This window comes from Empidonax traillii, unplaced genomic scaffold (assembly GCF_003031625.1).
Source record: "Empidonax traillii isolate 1590-97213 ecotype Southwest subspecies unplaced genomic scaffold, ASM303162v1 scaffold352:size1026972, whole genome shotgun sequence".
In the NCBI taxonomy this organism is placed as follows: Eukaryota; Metazoa; Chordata; class Aves; order Passeriformes; family Tyrannidae; genus Empidonax; species Empidonax traillii.
The window spans coordinates 327,060-344,525 of NW_020955545.1; the positions used below are offsets into that span (position 1 = coordinate 327,060).

The 17,466-nt window shown below is 37.8% G+C and overlaps 1 protein-coding gene across 16 annotated transcripts in view; it reads right to left on the bottom strand.

The window, feature by feature from the left end:
- DLGAP2 (DLG associated protein 2) overlaps positions 1 to 17,466 on the bottom strand; it is a 457,096-nt gene that overhangs the window by 156,316 nt on the left and 283,314 nt on the right. For 10 of the 16 annotated variants that reach the window (XM_027892444.1, XM_027892443.1, XM_027892448.1 and 7 more), the window contains one exon: positions 2,231 to 2,263. The exons of the other annotated variants lie outside the window; for them this stretch is intronic. In XM_027892444.1, the coding sequence (XP_027748245.1) occupies positions 2,231 to 2,263 (33 nt within the window). The remainder of the gene's footprint in view (positions 1 to 2,230; positions 2,264 to 17,466) is intronic. 16 annotated transcript variants of the gene reach the window in all.

Below are 17,466 nucleotides of genomic sequence, written 5' to 3' on the forward strand. Positions count from 1 at the left end.
AGTGAAACAAATCACCTGTTAACACACTTAGAATCATTTGAACATATCTCATCTAATTAACTAATTGCTATTGAAGATGCATGAGTGACGCCTTGATCTTTTCTGTCTTTTGAAAGTTAAGATACTTTAGCCTAACTAGAGTAATCATGTTAGCACACAAATATTAGGATGACTTTAGTTCTGTGTTTTCCAATATAAGTAGATTCATAAGCATCCCTTTTGGTGTTTAGTTTATCTACATCTGTAACTATACAATCTGCACTATTTTAGCAGACTACTATAATGACTTAATTATTAAATATCAGTGAAACTAAAGGCAAGACAGAACATTCTGCTGCTTTTATACTGTTGTATGAAATGAGTATGTCTCAACTCTCTCGAATAAAGCATAAAATGAGAAATGGTTCTTCTAGTGATTTCTGTGAGCTGCACAGTAGCGTGTTCATACTGTGAGTCTCCAAATATGAACGTCCACATTTCCGGATTTTATGCCTGTTGACTACCTAAACTGTTCTCCTACATCCCTTTGACAGTTAGTTGAATTCAAAGATATTTCTCTCTCTGATAAATAACAGTTCATTTGGTGGATTTGGGCACAGTTACACCTGGAATGTAATGCAGGCGTGTAATCGACCTGTACTGCAATTCAGGATATTTCCCAAGCAGAATAAGGATGATTTCTCTTTGCCATAATTCTGAAGCATACATACTCTGTTGTCATTATTGGTCATTATCATTATGTTAAGACTCTCATATTTCAAAGTAAGATGGGACACACTGTGACAGCACCATCTACTAACACAAAATATGCATGCAAAACAAAAAGCAAACTCAACCTTTAAAAAGGAGGAAAAAAAAAAGATATTCTGATACTGCTTGTTTTAATGTCTATTTGGTGACACATGCATATTCTTGACATCAGTCATAAAGGTCATATTTACAAGATGGCCCTATTAAGCATCGATAACCTTACTCAAACCAAACCAAAACACTCAGAATAAGGGTCTCCTCATCTGGGATGAAAATGGCAAAATCTGCATTTACTGTCTTCTGACTTCTTCAAACAGACATCACTTGGTGTGCTGCTGTATTTGAGTACAAACAACTCTGACAGACTCTGTACCCAGATCTGCTCAACACTGCACACAAATTTCATTATAATGAACTTCTAAACTTTTTTAATAATTTATTCTATTGCAATTCTTACAGCATACCTGCACCTACAGTAAAGGAATGCTCGGATAAACTTGTATAAATCTATTGTCCCATAATTTTAAAAGAATACTCTTTAAACAAAAACTGAATAAGGAATATTATATTATGCAATAAAAATATTTGAAGCCAATGACATAATAAATAGTAATATCATTCTAATGATAAATATCACAAATTTGGACTAAATCTTTGGGATATGAAAATTATGCTTTAATTTTCACAACCTGTTCAACTGAAGGATGATTCAAGAAAATGATGAGTACAGAAAGATATTTGCAGCACGGAATTACCTTACTTCACAGTACTCATTTATATTCCTTCTGTGCCAAAATCTCTACCCAAGCAACACAGAAGTTCACATGATCACGTAGCATCAAATTCTCTGCTCCTGTATTTCTGCTAAAAAATTCCCAACTCAAAATATTTGAATTGTGAAGTAATTGTAGTTGTAAAATTCTAAAATTTTTATTTGGGTGGACTGCTTTTAAAATTAAGTTCCACACAGCACAAAAAAATATATGTGTACAGTAGAATCCAGAGAATTGGCACAATTGTGTTATCATTCTTTCTAGATTCTCTATTGAAAACTGACTTCTTACTACTAAAAACCTGTTTCCTATATATTTCTAGTAATAAAACTGGAAACTCAGTCTTGAATCTTTACTTTCCTTACAAACCAACAGGTGGGTTTTTTCCCTTCATTACAGAATCTTTTCACTGGGACCTGTTGGTTTGGAATAATGCTTCTTCCCCCCTTGATTTGTTTAACATTAAATATACTGTAGTTAACATTTAAAGTAAATTTTCAATGCTATTCTTTAACTGGTACACGTAATAGCTACCCATTCTTCATTTATCTGAAATATTTAAAAAAACCTTAATAGTATAATTTTGACATGTAACAAAATGCTGTCAGAAGCACACCAAATTAATTTGTCACCCCCGCCCCCGAAAACTCAATAAACTCAGTATAAAACAAACAAATAACATAATCTAATCTAACTGTCCACTTTACCTGGAAATGCATGCCCTGTTAGAGAATCCAAATCTGAAATTAAAACAGTAAAAAGATAATCTTTAACACTAATTTATTATTAAAAAGCACAAAAAATCAAAAGCAAAGCTGGCACCAAATATCACATTATCACCAACATCAAATTTTAATCGTATATATAGAAAAGCAAAAATAAAACAGCATTAAATTATGAAGGTTTTCCTCTCCACAGTCTTCGAAAAATGTAAAATAAAATCTAAAGATGAAAGTTTTGAACACTGTGGGAAGCTAAATTGTTTAGTGTTTAAGACAGACATACCACAATTAAATAGGAATTGTACAAAACCCTTTAAACAAACCTCTGATTCAGAAACTATATCTTGAGTATAAACATTGTACCCTTTTAAAAAGAAGACATTCATTCTTGATCATTACAAATAACAGACTTAATTCTGCCTGTTCTAGTGTTCATTCTTTCTTTTTTTTTTCCCCCCAAAATCTATCTTTTTTTTTTAAAAAAGGAAGAAAGCTGCTAACACCATAAAGCATAAATGAGGGCTTTGCTGGTTGACTCCCTAAGAGAGAGCAGGAAGGTGTATCAGTGACACTGGCAGCATTAGAATGACCCCTCCCCAATGTGCACTGGGATCAGAATGCAGAATTTCATCTTTGAAGTGCTTTGCTTTTTGGAATTTCGTGTTCTTAACAGAGACTAATTTACCAACTTTGAGGAGTCACACTCAGAGATTCACTTGTAAATATATGGCCAGAAGAGCAGCTGACTCATAAAATACAGTCACAATACCAGTTGGGATTGCTGTTGCATTACCAAGGTATAAGGCTAATTCTCAGACATGTAAGGCCAAAACCCCACCTTCTTAGACAGTGTTCTGTCACGCAAAGCAGCGACGTGAGAACATTTGAAAAACAAGCCCTGTTGCTAGAAGCAGTCCACCAGTTCCCGATTAGCTCACCAAATTAGTGTGTGAGACCCTCAGACTGTCCTTCCTCCCTTTATCTGACCGGTGGAACGGCAGAGGGATGAAGTAGCTACACTCTCCTGTAAAAGCACAACTTTGTGGCTGACCAATCTACCCTAATATGTGTGTATACATGAGCTGTTCTGGCATTTTAAGGAACTGAACATAGTCATTAGCAGTGCCTGGAAAAAAACTTTTAGTACTGTTTTGAAGTTACTTTATCTTTAAAAAAAAAATTGTTTCCTTATTGCAACAGTCAACAGACTGGTTTAGGCTACAGAAATCCTGAACTTGTAATGTAGTAACTGTTTCTAAAAATTATTACGAAAGTATTTACCAGTTAACTCCTGGAACTGCAGTAGGAACTGCTTCTACTGAAAGACAGGAGGAAAGTGTACTTGGCTTTAATAATTTATAACTGTTTAAATGAGATAAATTTCCTGTGGATTGAGAACACGCTTAGTTTTGCAAGTGAACACAGGACAAAAACAACCTAAAATGTGATAAATGCACTGGAGAGAATGGTTATGTGAAATCCAAGTGGCTGAACACAATGCATTACCTAACAATTCCAGTATGTGGGTCCCAAGGTTTATCACACTAAACTTTATAATAATCTATAGAAGAAATTAAAAACCACCTTAGCACTTTTTCTTCCAGAACCTGAGAGACAGAAAAATGTTTTTGCCCCCTAGGAGCCCATAAAAGCCACTCCAAAACCAGATTATGAATAAATGGAGTATTTAGCTAGGCAGTGACTTCTCCCTGAAACCAGATGCAGCCACCATTCAAATCGGAATCAACACAAAAAAATATCTAATACTTAAATAGCACAAACTGCTGTCACTGTGCACATCTTGTGGCACATCCTACCATAGCAATAAGGTGTTTCAAAACATCTGTTCTATGTCATTTTATTCATGAAAGTATCCTGATGCAAAACTCTAAGATCCAAGAAAAAGAAAAGCAGAGGAAAAAATTCTTTTCTTCCTATAGCAGTGAAAAAAAAATCTACTTAGACATTAGGATTTAAAAAAAAATGAACAGCCAAAACAAACTATACCAGAAAACTGGGATTTGTATCCAAAAGTTTCATGTACCTATTGTAACTTGCAGCAGAACTTACTATTAAAAATGCTATTCTGAAAGCAATGCAGAAAAGTTAATGCAAATTAATTAGGCTCTTGTCCCAGCACAAAACAACATTACTGTGTAATATTTTGTGTTAAGCTGATGATATAAATTGTGGATTTGTTTATTTTCTTATAAGTCGACCTACACTAACGGAAAACAAGGTAGTTTGTCACCCGAGCACACATGTCCTGTGTGCACTGTTAAATAAAATCAGACCTACTTCTCTAGCTGAAACCAGAAGAGTTTATGGTATATTGAACCCACAAATCATGATCCACATGCCCCAATTCCATCATTACATTTCACAAAGAGTGATATGAGCTGACACCTCATAGGCAGGCAATGTAAAGTTTCCCATATAAAGATAAATACAGTGTGCAACATTTTACTGCTAGACTTCAAAACATGCAATTACTTCAGTTATAATGGAATGAAACCTTTGCTGTGACTGAAACAACTCTAGTATTCAGTCTTTGCCATAAGATTTCTTCTACTCTACTTTAGACTCCAAAGGCAGTAGAAAAATCATCATTTCCTGTTATTGTTAAGATTTCTCAGTTTCTTTGACTGATTTTCAATTAAGTAAGCCTGAAGGGGTGGAATCCAATTTTCCTCCACTCCATTTATTTAGTGGATTGCTCTGATTTGTTACTATTCACTTTTGTTTTCATACATACAACTTTCTAGGTAAAGAGTACGAATCTGAGATGAAAGTGGAGTACCTAAAAGTGACACACATTTTCATCCTCTTGTTAGGCCAACATAGTGAGCATATCCACAGTTAGCAATGAATTACATTAATGCAATCTAGACCTGATTCATATTATAAGTCATTGATTTAAGTAATAAAACCAGTGATGATTAAGCTGACTTTGAATTATAATGCATAGAAAGATTTTCCAAAAAGGGAAAGAGTATGTACTTCTCAGCAGGCAGTACCTTTCTTTGGTATGCCCTAGTCATTTCATTAGCTCAATGCAAAACAGATACTGGAGATGGTACAAGATTTTCATGCCAATAAGCTAATTATTTTTTCCTAGAGTTGATTAGCAAAGATGTAGTCCTGTCTATATCATGCCTCCAAGGCCCTGTTCCTCCTATTTCAAAACCAGTGTTCACTGCACAATCCAGTGCTCAACCTTTGACTTCCACTCTCATGGTATTCCTCGTATTGTGCTTACAGTATAATAACTGTACAGCTGCCACTGATGTGTGTTCGCAGAATAGCAACTCCAAGTGAACAGAAGGGATGATATTTACAGTGCACAAGAAAACATATTTAAGGTGCAGAGCACATTTAAGTCATTTAACATTAAAGGTTCTCCACAGCATCGGCAGCAAGATGATGAAATACCAAACCACCTCTTGAAGCTGGTACCTGCTTAGAAAGGTTAGGAGAAGTTAAAGGAATGCTCTTTCGAAAATGTAAGATTTTTGCCCTGCTTCTAAGTGTTTTAACAGATACTGACAGCAGGAAATGAGTGCCTCTGCTTTGCTAAACTTTCAAAGTTAGACTCAATCTTACTTCACTATAAGCCCATAAACGGGCAGCAAAACTGAGGAGCCATTGTGGATGTGCACAACACCTGGACCGTGAATTCTACAAAGCTCAAGTCTTCCAACAGGAGTGAAGTCCAGCTGCTCATAATATTTCAATACGAAGGGAGAGAAATAAAAAGGCTAGTTGCAAAGAAGAGAGTGAAGAGTACCAGACAGCTGCAGTGTCCGAAGATGAAAGATGACTTGCATTAATCAGAAGTTGCAACTGTAGCTTTGACAATCAGGTCAGTGAAAAGTATTGGCATGCAACTCTTAGGATTGGATTTGGATTGTAAGTCTGGCTGCACCAAGATTTGGGGGTTAATTTGGTACTAACTAAACATAAAGCCAGAGTTTAAACTAGTAGTTGGTGAGCAATTCTTTGCATTAGCCTCTAGAGGGGGAGAGTTTCCTTAAACTTTGGAAATGATGTGCATTATTCACTAAAAAGCTGGTTTTCCAGTAGAAGTAAGTCTTGTATGGTCCTGTTGCTTCAACTTGGGACTGCACTATTTGTCATTATCTGTAACTATATGCCTATGCCCTTAACGTACTGAAATAAAACTTCCCCAACGAGAAGAAAGAAAAAAAAAAAAGGTGCAGTCACCATTTTACAAACCCACTGCTCTCTCGTGCTGCTGTTTGGAATTAATTTTTACTCTTGGAGATAATCAAAGAAAAAAATCGAGTGGACAGTTAATTCTGAAGACTTAACAATACGACACTCCAAATCCTATTTATTCCTCTGATTCAACTTGATACCATAAATTTTTTGATAAAAAATTGTATCACATTGAAACAGTAGATCACACTTATGCCGCTAAGCAGAGGTTCATTTCACCAGCTTTCTTTTCTGTGATATCATTAAGAACTGGATTCAAACTTACTTTTCTTCAGTACAGGTGTTCTCCTGTGAGCTACGCACCTGAGCTTCCATTAGCTCCAATGAAGAAGTAGTAGAAACTGAGTCAATTAATTACATTGAAAAGCAGAAATTAAACTTGGTCAGATGAATAGTTAGAATACCTCTTTCCACTGACACGATCTCTAATAACTATAGTGTGAGCTTAGATACCTACATACCTACATAACCTATAATGTACATCATTGAAGCTGAATCTCACCTCAAAAATGTTTCAGGAAAATAATGTACATACATGGATGTGGATCTGAGACAGCCACAAGAATAAAATGGGAATGATTTAGACATGGATTTAGCCTGTTTTGCAACTGGTAAATTTGATGGCCTCAGATGTCTAAAATGGCTACTTAAAGTAAGTTCTAGACAAAAATAAACTTAGTGCTGTCAGTCTCTAGTACAAAAACTCACTGAATATTTTTTCTACTTGCTAAAAATCATATGTTAATTATACAGGATGAAGGATGCAGCTTTATATTTTGCCTTCTGATTTATGATATTTCAGCAAGAACTTGGAGAATGGCTACAAGATTAAACACATTAAATACAAAAGGATCCATCCAAACACCAAGAAACACTTTTTTTTTTTTTTTTTAATTGTGCAAGTGACTCAGCACTGGCACAGTACCCAGGGAGATTGGGGAGTTTCCTTCCCCAGAGGTAAATAAAAGCCATCTGGATGTGGTCCTGGAACAGCCTGCTGTGAGTGGCCCTGCTTGAGCAAGAGGGTAGGACCAGATGACCTCCAGGAGGTCCCTTTCAATCTCAACAATGCTGTGATTCTGTGAGATAGTACCAACTGTTGAAAGAACCTAAGGGCCACATACGGCTTCAGTGTTGGCAGAGAGGAGAAAGAAATGCATTTTTTCTGATTAGAGGAGTGAATTGCAGAAGATAGATCACAAAAAATACTGATTAGGAGAGCTTTCAAAATACGGGAGTTTTCATTAATAGAACCCATCTGTTATTATTAATAACTGGTAACCATTCATCCTGCCCATTCAAGTCTTTGCTCACACACTCCTGCACTTGCACACTCATGGTTACCCACCAGTGCACGACTGGGAGGCCAACACCAGCTGTCTGTGCAGAGCCTGTGGGGCCATAATAGCACACAGGGGCTCTTAGGTGGACATCCAGGAAGTCCTTCAAAGGGTCCTTCACTTCATCATGCATATATGGCATCCTGCAGCCTGGCCACATGTGGCAGTAGCACCCTCTGGAATGTGTTTCCATTTACGAGTGGCTGCTGCTGCCAGTCCTGGCAAGTGGTCAGGTTTGGCCAGCTTTTGATGCCCCAAATTTCTTAGTTCTTGCAAAGACTGCCAGACTGTCAATCTCAAAGAGCTTATCAGTGCTTGGGAGACTGCTGCATGCTGTTCTCTGCAGCCTACTGTATCCTCATAACTTTTTCCACCCACACACCTAGATACCTACAGAAATCACTCTCCCAAATTCACACAGAAGGCACTTTTATGCAATGCAGCCTTGGAGAATGGCTACAAAATTAAATACAAAAGGATCCATCTGAACAGCAGGAAATACCTTTTTTTAATAGTGAGAGTGACTGAGCACTGGCACAGTGCCCAGCGAGATCACACCTGCTGTGTGATATGCTTTAGCAGAAGAAGCTGGGGGAGACGTAAAATCCAGCTATCCAGACGCAAATTTATCCTTACATAGTAGCTGTGAATTATTGTGAATTCCAAGGATTGGTATTACTACCAAACACACATCACTGAAGACGCTATTCAAAATACGATGATAAAGGAAGAAAATAAACTTCCAGGTTTACTGAAGTGTCCTATTAAAACAAAAAGTTCTCATACAGTTAACCCTTTGGCATCCCCTTTCCTTGGGTAGCAAATATTAATTAAATGTGTTGGCCTTAATTTCCTTAGAATAATTTAAGAGAATCACAGAATGGGTAAGATTGAAAGTGACTACTGGAGATCATTTAATCCAACCCCCCTGCCCAAGCAGGGTCATCCTAGAGCACGTTACTCAGGATCATGTTCAGATGTCTTTTGAATATCTCCAGAGAAGGAGACTCCACAACTTCTCTGGACAATCTATTACAGTGTGTGGTCATCCACAGAGTAAACAAATTCTTCCTCTTTTTCACATAAAACTTCCTGTATTCCACTTTCTGTCTATTGCCTCTCAATTAACCTGGCTCCATTCTCTCATCACCCTCTCTGCACAACATTTCAATACATTGATAAGGTCCCCTCTCAGTCATCTCTTCTCCACGCTAACACACAGCCAGCTCCCTCAGCCTTTCCTCATACAAGAGATGATCCAGTCTTTTAGTCATCTTCTTAGTCCTTTGGGGACTCACTCCAGGATCTAAATGTCTTTCTTGTACTGAGGAGCAAGAAATTCAATTTCTGTGTTCCTGAAGCTGTATTTCAAAGGGCTTCTGAGTTAAAATGTCATCACCATCTATATAGAACAAAAGTTCATGTTACCTTTATATATATAGTTTAAAGTACATAAAAAATATTTGAGATATTGAACAGAAATGATTAAAAACATAGCCTATAGGCGTAATTTGACTTGGTTGAGATATTCTAGTAGGTTCATAGTGGGTAACATTTCAGAGAACTAAAAAATGGGATCTACTGGCCCTGGCCAGCTAAGATGGAATATGATCTGCTTCTCTTCCTCCACAACATATGTTGTTCTCATTTCTTTACTCTGTCTTACTTTAAAAAACTAAGCACAACCAACCACCAATGAAAAAATAGAAACTCCAAAAGTGGTTTCCTTCCATTTTGAAAGCCATCATTAATCCATTTTCTTCTGCTGCTGATCTCAAGCAATCTGCCTGCTTCATGCTTCCTAGTATAATCATGGCCTCAGGACTGGTTTATCCAAACTCAGTGCTGGGGTTTCTAATAGCATCTTAACATATACTGTAGAACCTACAGCTGCATACAGACATCTCAAGATCAGAACATTAATGCTTTCCAAAGCAGCTCTCATCAGGAACTTAAAAGCGCATTCTGGATGAAATCTCAGCCCCAATTTCCTGCAGTGATAGCTGCTGCACCAGCAGCAGCAGCAGCACCCACTCTGCATGAATGCAGAGACTTTATTTAGGCAGCATTCACTAGCACTTTGATAGCAGTGATGGAGGACACCTATCATCAGAGGTTGATGTACTGTAATTTGGAACCCCGTGCAGTTCATCACAGCTTTACTGCCTTATACTGAGCCAGGATTTCCCAGAAGACTACCACAGGCATGCTGTCCTCACCACATGTAATAATCCAAACACTTTCAGGAAGGCACACTGTATCTACAGGCACGCTGTGAGTGCGACAGCTCTCAGTTGTGTACATATGTGTATTTATTTAAAAGATGCACACAAAAGTTTCTTGGAAAGATCAGTACAAACATTATTCATACTTTCCCCAGTGACTTCCCCTTGGTTAACCGGCTTAGGTATGAAAGAGATGAAAGAACCTCTTTTACCTAATGTAGTTTAGTGTCTTAGCATGTCCACAAACATTTTTAATCGCAGAAGCACTTTTAAAATTATGCATGGCTGATCACTGAGCAACCACCACCTTAAAAACATAAAATCATTTCGACTGGAAAAGACCCAAAATATCATTGAGTTCAACCATTAATCTAGCACTGAAAAAAGTCACTAAACCATGTCCCTAAGGGCCACAACTACACCTCTTGTGCTCCAGACCCTTCACCAGTTTCACTGCCCTGCTCTGGACACACTCTAGCACCTCAATGTCTTTCATGTAATGAGGGACCCAAAACTGGACACAGGATTCCAGGTGCAGTCCCAGCAGGTGCTGAATACACTGGGGAGATCACGGCCTTCTTTCTGCTGGCCAGACTATTTCTGATACCAGCCAGGATGACGCTGGCTTACTTGGCCACCTTGGCATACCACTGGCTCATGTTCAGCTGCTGTCAACCAGCACCCTCAGGTCCTTTCTGCTGGGCTGCTTTCCAGCCACTCTTCCCCAAACCTGTAGTGCTGCCTGGGGTTGTTGTGACCCAAAGGCAGCCTCTGGCACTTGGCCTTGTAGAACTTCACACCGTTGGCTTCGGCCCACAGACTTGAGTGCATCTAAGTTGTGTAACAGGTCACCAATCATTTCCCCTTGGATTATGGGGGCTTCATTGCACCCCCCAACCCTTGTCTTTCAGCTCAGGAGGCTGGTACCCAGAGAACAACTGGTCTTACTATTAGAGACTGAAGCAAAGAAGGTATTAAGTACCTCGGACTTTTCCTCATCCATTTTCACTGTTTTCCCCTGCATCTCATAAAGAATGGAGATTCTCCTTAGACCCCTTTTTGTTGCCGATCTATTTATGGAAAAATTTTTATTTTCTTTTACAGCAGCAGCCAGATTAATTTCTAGTTGGGCTTTGGCCCTTCTACTTTCCTTCCTTCTTAATCTCATGTGTCCTTACAGTCCTTACAGGACCTTACAGTCCTCCTGAGTAGCCTGCCCCTTCTCCCTAAAATCATAAACTTTTCATTTTTTTTCTGAGTTCCAGGAAAAGCTCTCTGTTCAGCCAGGTCAGCCTTCTTCCCCACCAGCTTATCTTATAACATATGGGGATGACCAGACACGTAAAACTTTCTATATAGCTTTATTTCTAACTCATTTTTTCAAAGGATGCTTCTATTTTAGTCTAGGCAGAACTAAAGCCTGCCTACATCCAGGATCTGTGCAGCTGTGGTCAGTACAGCACTATTCTTGAACTAATAACCTAAAGCCTTAACTCTGAGGCAGAGCTGATTTCTGTCCTCAAAAGTAGAATTCTTTCCCATCTGTCTGAGAAAGACCACAGAGAAAGAACAGAGTTTCCAAATTAAGGAGATGGCTAACACAGACAGCAATGGGCTGTTTATTCAACCTCTGAAAAATTGTTGCTTTTGGTAGAGTTTCCATACCTGACAGCAAATAGATGTCAGAGTTTTGAGAGTCTGCTTGAATCCTATCTCTACATTTAATCACATTATCTTCCCATATGAAATATTAAAACTTCAATTACTTTTGCATTATTGTGAAAAATATGACTCAAGAAGCAATGACATAATACACATCATGATGTGGTGACATCATGATTCTCAGCGATATGAAGCTATCAAATTTTCCAGACCAGAAAACCATAAAATGGATAAATAAAAATATGCTAAACAAAATTCATGTTTATGCATTTTTGAGATATTTGTGAAATAGTCTGATGAAATCCTGAAGTAGGCTCTGGGCAAATGGAGTCTAAAACAGAGATTCAATAATACTCCACCAAAAAGCAAAACAAAACAAACAAACAAAAAGGGCAAACCCAAACCAAAACCCAAACAAACAAAAATAAGCAAACCCCAAAGACCAAACAAACAAACAAAACCCAAAACCAAACCAATCAACCAAAACCAACCAAAACCAAACAAAAAACTCCCACCCCACCAAAACCCCCCAAAACCCAGGGGGAAAAAAAGAGTGAACCTTATCTGCTCAGTTTTATTGTGGTTCTTTTCTAAATCTGCTTTCTTCATGGAAAAGGCAATAAATCCTATGAAATTCAACTGTTTCACGTTATGCCACTAATTATGTCAAATACAATGACATCTTTCAGAAGCTGCTTCTCAGTGTTACCAAATTCTTTCAATTTATTTCACTCTTTCTCTTCTACTGGAAATGCCTCTTCTCACACACTTTCCCTGTTTTTTTAGTAACTTTTCCTTTTCCTTGAAAATTATAGAAATATAAACTCTCAAATCAGCAGGCATTTCTAAATAAAAGACAATATTCTCTCATTTTCCACTCAGCATCAGCTTCCCTTCCCCTAACTCACATGAGATTTTTTTCAGGTTTGTGCTCAGCTTGATCTGGTCTTTGATATATCTATTTATTGTGTTCTGTTCACCAAGAGAAAGTATTTTTTCATATTCATTCTCCTGTCTTTTTTCCTTTTATCAGATAAAACCGAGTGCTTATTATTAAGCAATCTTTCAAGCCTTTGATGCCCTGCCTGGTTTCAGAAAGACTAAATAACTATGTTTATATTTTGACACGTAAAGTACCAAGTCGAGGTTTATATGACAAAGCTGACTCAGTGACTTACTAAATATTAGGACAATTCTGGTTATACTAAACAAGCTGAGTCTCCTAAGTACTTCAGATCTGCAAAGCCATTGGGGACAAAAAAAAAAAAAGACAAAACACCCCCCGAAAAAGAAACACCTACTTAAGTAGCTGTGGCTTAATCCCAGCCAGCAATCACACACCACACAGCCACTTGCTCACAACTCCTCACCCTGGCAGGATAAGGTAGAGAATCAGAAAAAGGTAAAACCTATAGGGTGAGATAAAATCAGTTTACTGACTGAAATAAAGTAAAACTTAATAATAATAGTAATGGAAGGGAGAGGGAGAAGAATAAAACCCAAGAAAGACAAGTGACGTACAATGCAATTGCACCTGCTGACCAATGCAGCGATTGGTCCCTCCTAGACAGGTCCCTCCAGCTTATATACTGAGCAGGACATTCCATGGTCTGGAATATCCCTTTGGCCAATTTGGGTCACCTGTCCTGGCCATGCTCCCTCCCAGACTTTTGTGCACCTGCTTGCTGGCAGAGCATGGGACACTGAAAAGTCCTTAATTTAGGGTAAGCACTATTAGCAACAACTAAAATATCAGTGTGTTATCAACATTATTCACATACTAAATGAAAACACAGCACCGTACTAGCTACTGAGAAGAAAATTTAACTCTATCCCAGTTGAAACCAGGACAGTATCCACCTTCACTCCATATAATTTATGCAATGACCAGCTCCTACATTTTCCCAGTACATTTCAGTTAACCATCACCACTCTTCCCATCCCTTAATAGATGTATCTATATACACACACACATACACACACATCATTCCCTTACTTTATGGGCCATTCCAAAAAAAGTCCATTGAGTTCATTCGGTCCATGCCTTCAGACTCCATCTGCTACAGTTTTTCATCAGGGCAGGAAAAATATAGTTGTATTCTTGCATACTGGAGTTGGTTGTCCCTCTCCTCCACCTGTCTGGAGGCAGCACTACTCTAGTACTGCTAACAAGATTCTCCTCTTCTAAAAATGTATTAGAATTCCTTTCCATAGGATCAGGAGTATAGGGCTCTGGTGGATAGCGGTGCACAGTGCACCCTATTGTCATCAAGTTATAAAGAGGCAGAACCCATTTCTATTTCTGGGGTGACAGGAGCTAAACATATTGGAGATTGAAACAAGTCCAACTGGGAACGAGCAGCAAAAGCACCCCTATGTGACCAGCCCAGAGACTCTGTGCATCCACGATGAGCTGTTTTTTTTCTATCTCATTCACTGAATAATGGCCAACTTCTGAAGTTGTAACTTAGGAAAGTTGTCAATGTTTTCAGTGATAAATGCCAGAGTTCTATCAGAAATGACTGCAAGACTCCCTTTGATTTCATAGAGGTAAGAATTGCACTGAGTTCAGAAGGAAAAGACACTGAAACAGAAGAAGGGATTTCATGGGGAAAAGTTTGTGATAATGTAATTAATTAAAATCCCCATGCACAAGGGAATGAAGTAAAGGATGAATTGGCTTTTGCCTACAGGCGTTTCCAGATTTGATTGCTTCACTTGATTGGTCTAGCATTCTTTCAGCACAGTTTTGTGCTTTCAACATTGTTCATATTTCTAAATGACAAAGACTTCCTTTCATATTTTAGCATATCCACATATTACATGTTCTGGAGTTTAATAAAATCACAAACAATAGGAAGGTTGTATTACTTCACTTTTTTTTTTAAACCAGCTTTGATATGGAATTAGATCTGCCTCCAAAATTAGGTGGTTGAACTTTGTAAAAACAATGTTTCCTCATCTGTGTACATATGAAAATGAACCTTGACTCAACATTATTATTGATATCATGAGAGCCATAAAAACAAGCCCTTCAAAACCCCCCAAGCCGCCATATTAAAAATACTGGAGATAATCCATTAAAAAAAAAAGAAAAAAATCACACAATTTAGAGAACTCAGAAAAACCTCCAGTAACATATGTTCTATTTGAAATCTTAATTTACTTTGGTAGCACTGCTTTGCCAGTTTATTTCATGGCATGCCTTTCAGGAACTTTGTTTATAATATATATTAAAAAAAGGTAAAAAAATTTAAAAAGCAAGAAAAGGAGTCCAAACAACTTTGGATTTTTGCCTTCTTGTTATACTTAGCATTTAACCTGGGCCAACTGAATATTGTGGGAGGATATGTTACGAAAATAATAAGACATATAATTTTTACTATTGTTGCTCAAAAGTAAGACCCAATTATTTTCAGGCACTTCTTATCAGTGAGAAAAGGGAGATGTTTTCTGTCCTACAAATCTTGCAGTGATTTAGTTGTTAGAAGAACTATTTCACTGACATAAAGTGGAGAGGATAATATCTATCTTTCACATTTCTTAGCTTAATTGTCTTACTGTAACTGAATGTGAGACACACTGTAAGAAAGATTAATTATGAGAAAAGCTGAAGTCAGCAGCCTCAGGCAAGACAGTTTCTTAAAACTGGCTTTATAATCTCAGAAGAGATACCATTAACCTTAAACTAATTTGGATTTTTTACCTTTTTTCTTTCTTTTCTGATACAGCACTACAAAACTCGCTTTTCAAGGTCCTTCTGTATTTTGAGAAAAAAATTACACCTAATTCCTGAATAGATTTTAAATTAATTTAAGCAATATTTCACCCAAGCTTATTGCTCAGTGTCAAGATTTTGCCAACACTGAAAAGTTTATAAATGTAATTGAAGGTATCAAAATTATATCCACCCTAAGTTTCTTCAGTAGGTTCAGTTCTTCAGAATCTCAAGGAAAAAAAAATTTCTATACAAATAACACAGCAAAGGCTGGCCTTTCTAGATTTTTGCTGAACATTGAAGTTCTCCTTTGTAATACAATGTACAGAAGCAACAATTAGAGATGCAAGACAGCCAAATCAAGGATTTCAGACACATTGGCCTATTCCCAGTTCTATTACTGCTCTGCTGAAAACTTAAGGAAATTCCCTTAATAACCATGTCTGCACACAGCCTATGAAAAATGAGCTATTTAGTATATGCTGTTTGTTTAGTATCCTTCTATAACCAACAGAGGAAAAACACATTTCCAGGGGGTGATTTATGCCACCTGAAGACAGGTCTGAAAACAATTAGACTCATGCATGCGCTCAACCCTGGAAAACTTGCAGAACAGCAGCTTATAGTACACTTCTAAGTTGATGGAGGGCAAAAAAAGAGAGCTGTTAGTTCTAAGCCATTTTTCCTTTTAGTTCAACGATTTATTTTTTTTTTAATGACTTACTATAATTGGCGTTCCACAAAGTGTCTTCATTCTGACCTGGCTGAGCAGAGCCCAGGGCAACCAGAGAGAGGTACCTGGAGCAGCAGGCTCCCACATTACTTCTATGCAGAAGCATACTCTTCCCTGATAGCTGTGGCTTGTAGGACAAGTGGGAACATTTACTTCACAAATTCTATTAAATTATCTCATATCTTGTGGAGAATGGACTAGGTATTATGATGTTACAAAGGGAAAACAGAGGTTAAACCTTTAAAGGGAAGGAGTAAGGAACAGAGGATGACTACTCATAAAGCTGTAGTAATTTGAAATTTTAGAATAAGTAATGATATATAAGCACTTGGCAGAGCATAAGGAAAGGAGTGGCAGGAAACATTTTGTCTGTCTAGAACTGAAAGTCTGATTTCTTTTTGTGTTAGAAGAGAAAGTCTTATATGTGAGGAGGAGCTTTAGGTGCCTCTTGCACTGGCTTTTTTGTCTTTTGACACTGGCCCACATGACAAAGTCAGCAATGTCACAGACAACGTGAGGTACATGTTCTAGATGAAATGACTTAAATTGAAGTGGCGGAAAGTCAAAAACTTGTATTACAGCCAGCTGTTCAGAGTTGAAATCAGAGAATCATCAAGGTTGGAAGGGGCCTTTAAGATCATCTAGTCCAGCCCAGCACCACCATAATCACCTCTGAACTATATCCCCAAGAGCCACATCCCTACACCTCTTGAACACTTCCAGAGATGGTTACTCCACACCCTTGCTGGGCAACTTATTCCAATGCCTAACCGCTCTTTCAGTGACTTTTTTTTTTTTTTTTTCCCTAATATCTAATCTGAACCTCCCCTGGTGTAACTTAAGGCCATTTCCTTGTGTTAAATGGGGTGTCCACATTTTATGTGGATGAATAGGCAATCAATTTGGTTTTTTCCTAACCAGATGGGACAGGATGTCATTAGGACAGCCTTGTCACTGGGACAGCATGAGGACAGGCTTACAATTATCTTGTAAAACTAAAGAAATCTCTTAAAGAAAAAAAAGTAAGATTGGATTCAGTAAGGACAAGTACAGGACACTGAACTCAGAAGGGAAGAACTAATTCTAAGACACCAGCTAGAGGACCAGTTGTCATGTGTCTTTTCTATACAAAAAGTGTCTGCTGCTACATTTTAGCACAGTTTAAATATGAGTAGGCAATATCATGCTACTTCTGGAAAGAAATAAACATGATAGTGAAATATAAAACCAAGAGCAGAAGCTACAAGGCATGGCAAGTCATTCTCTTTTCACATGCAGTATAAGTTAGGGCCTCAGCTGTGTGC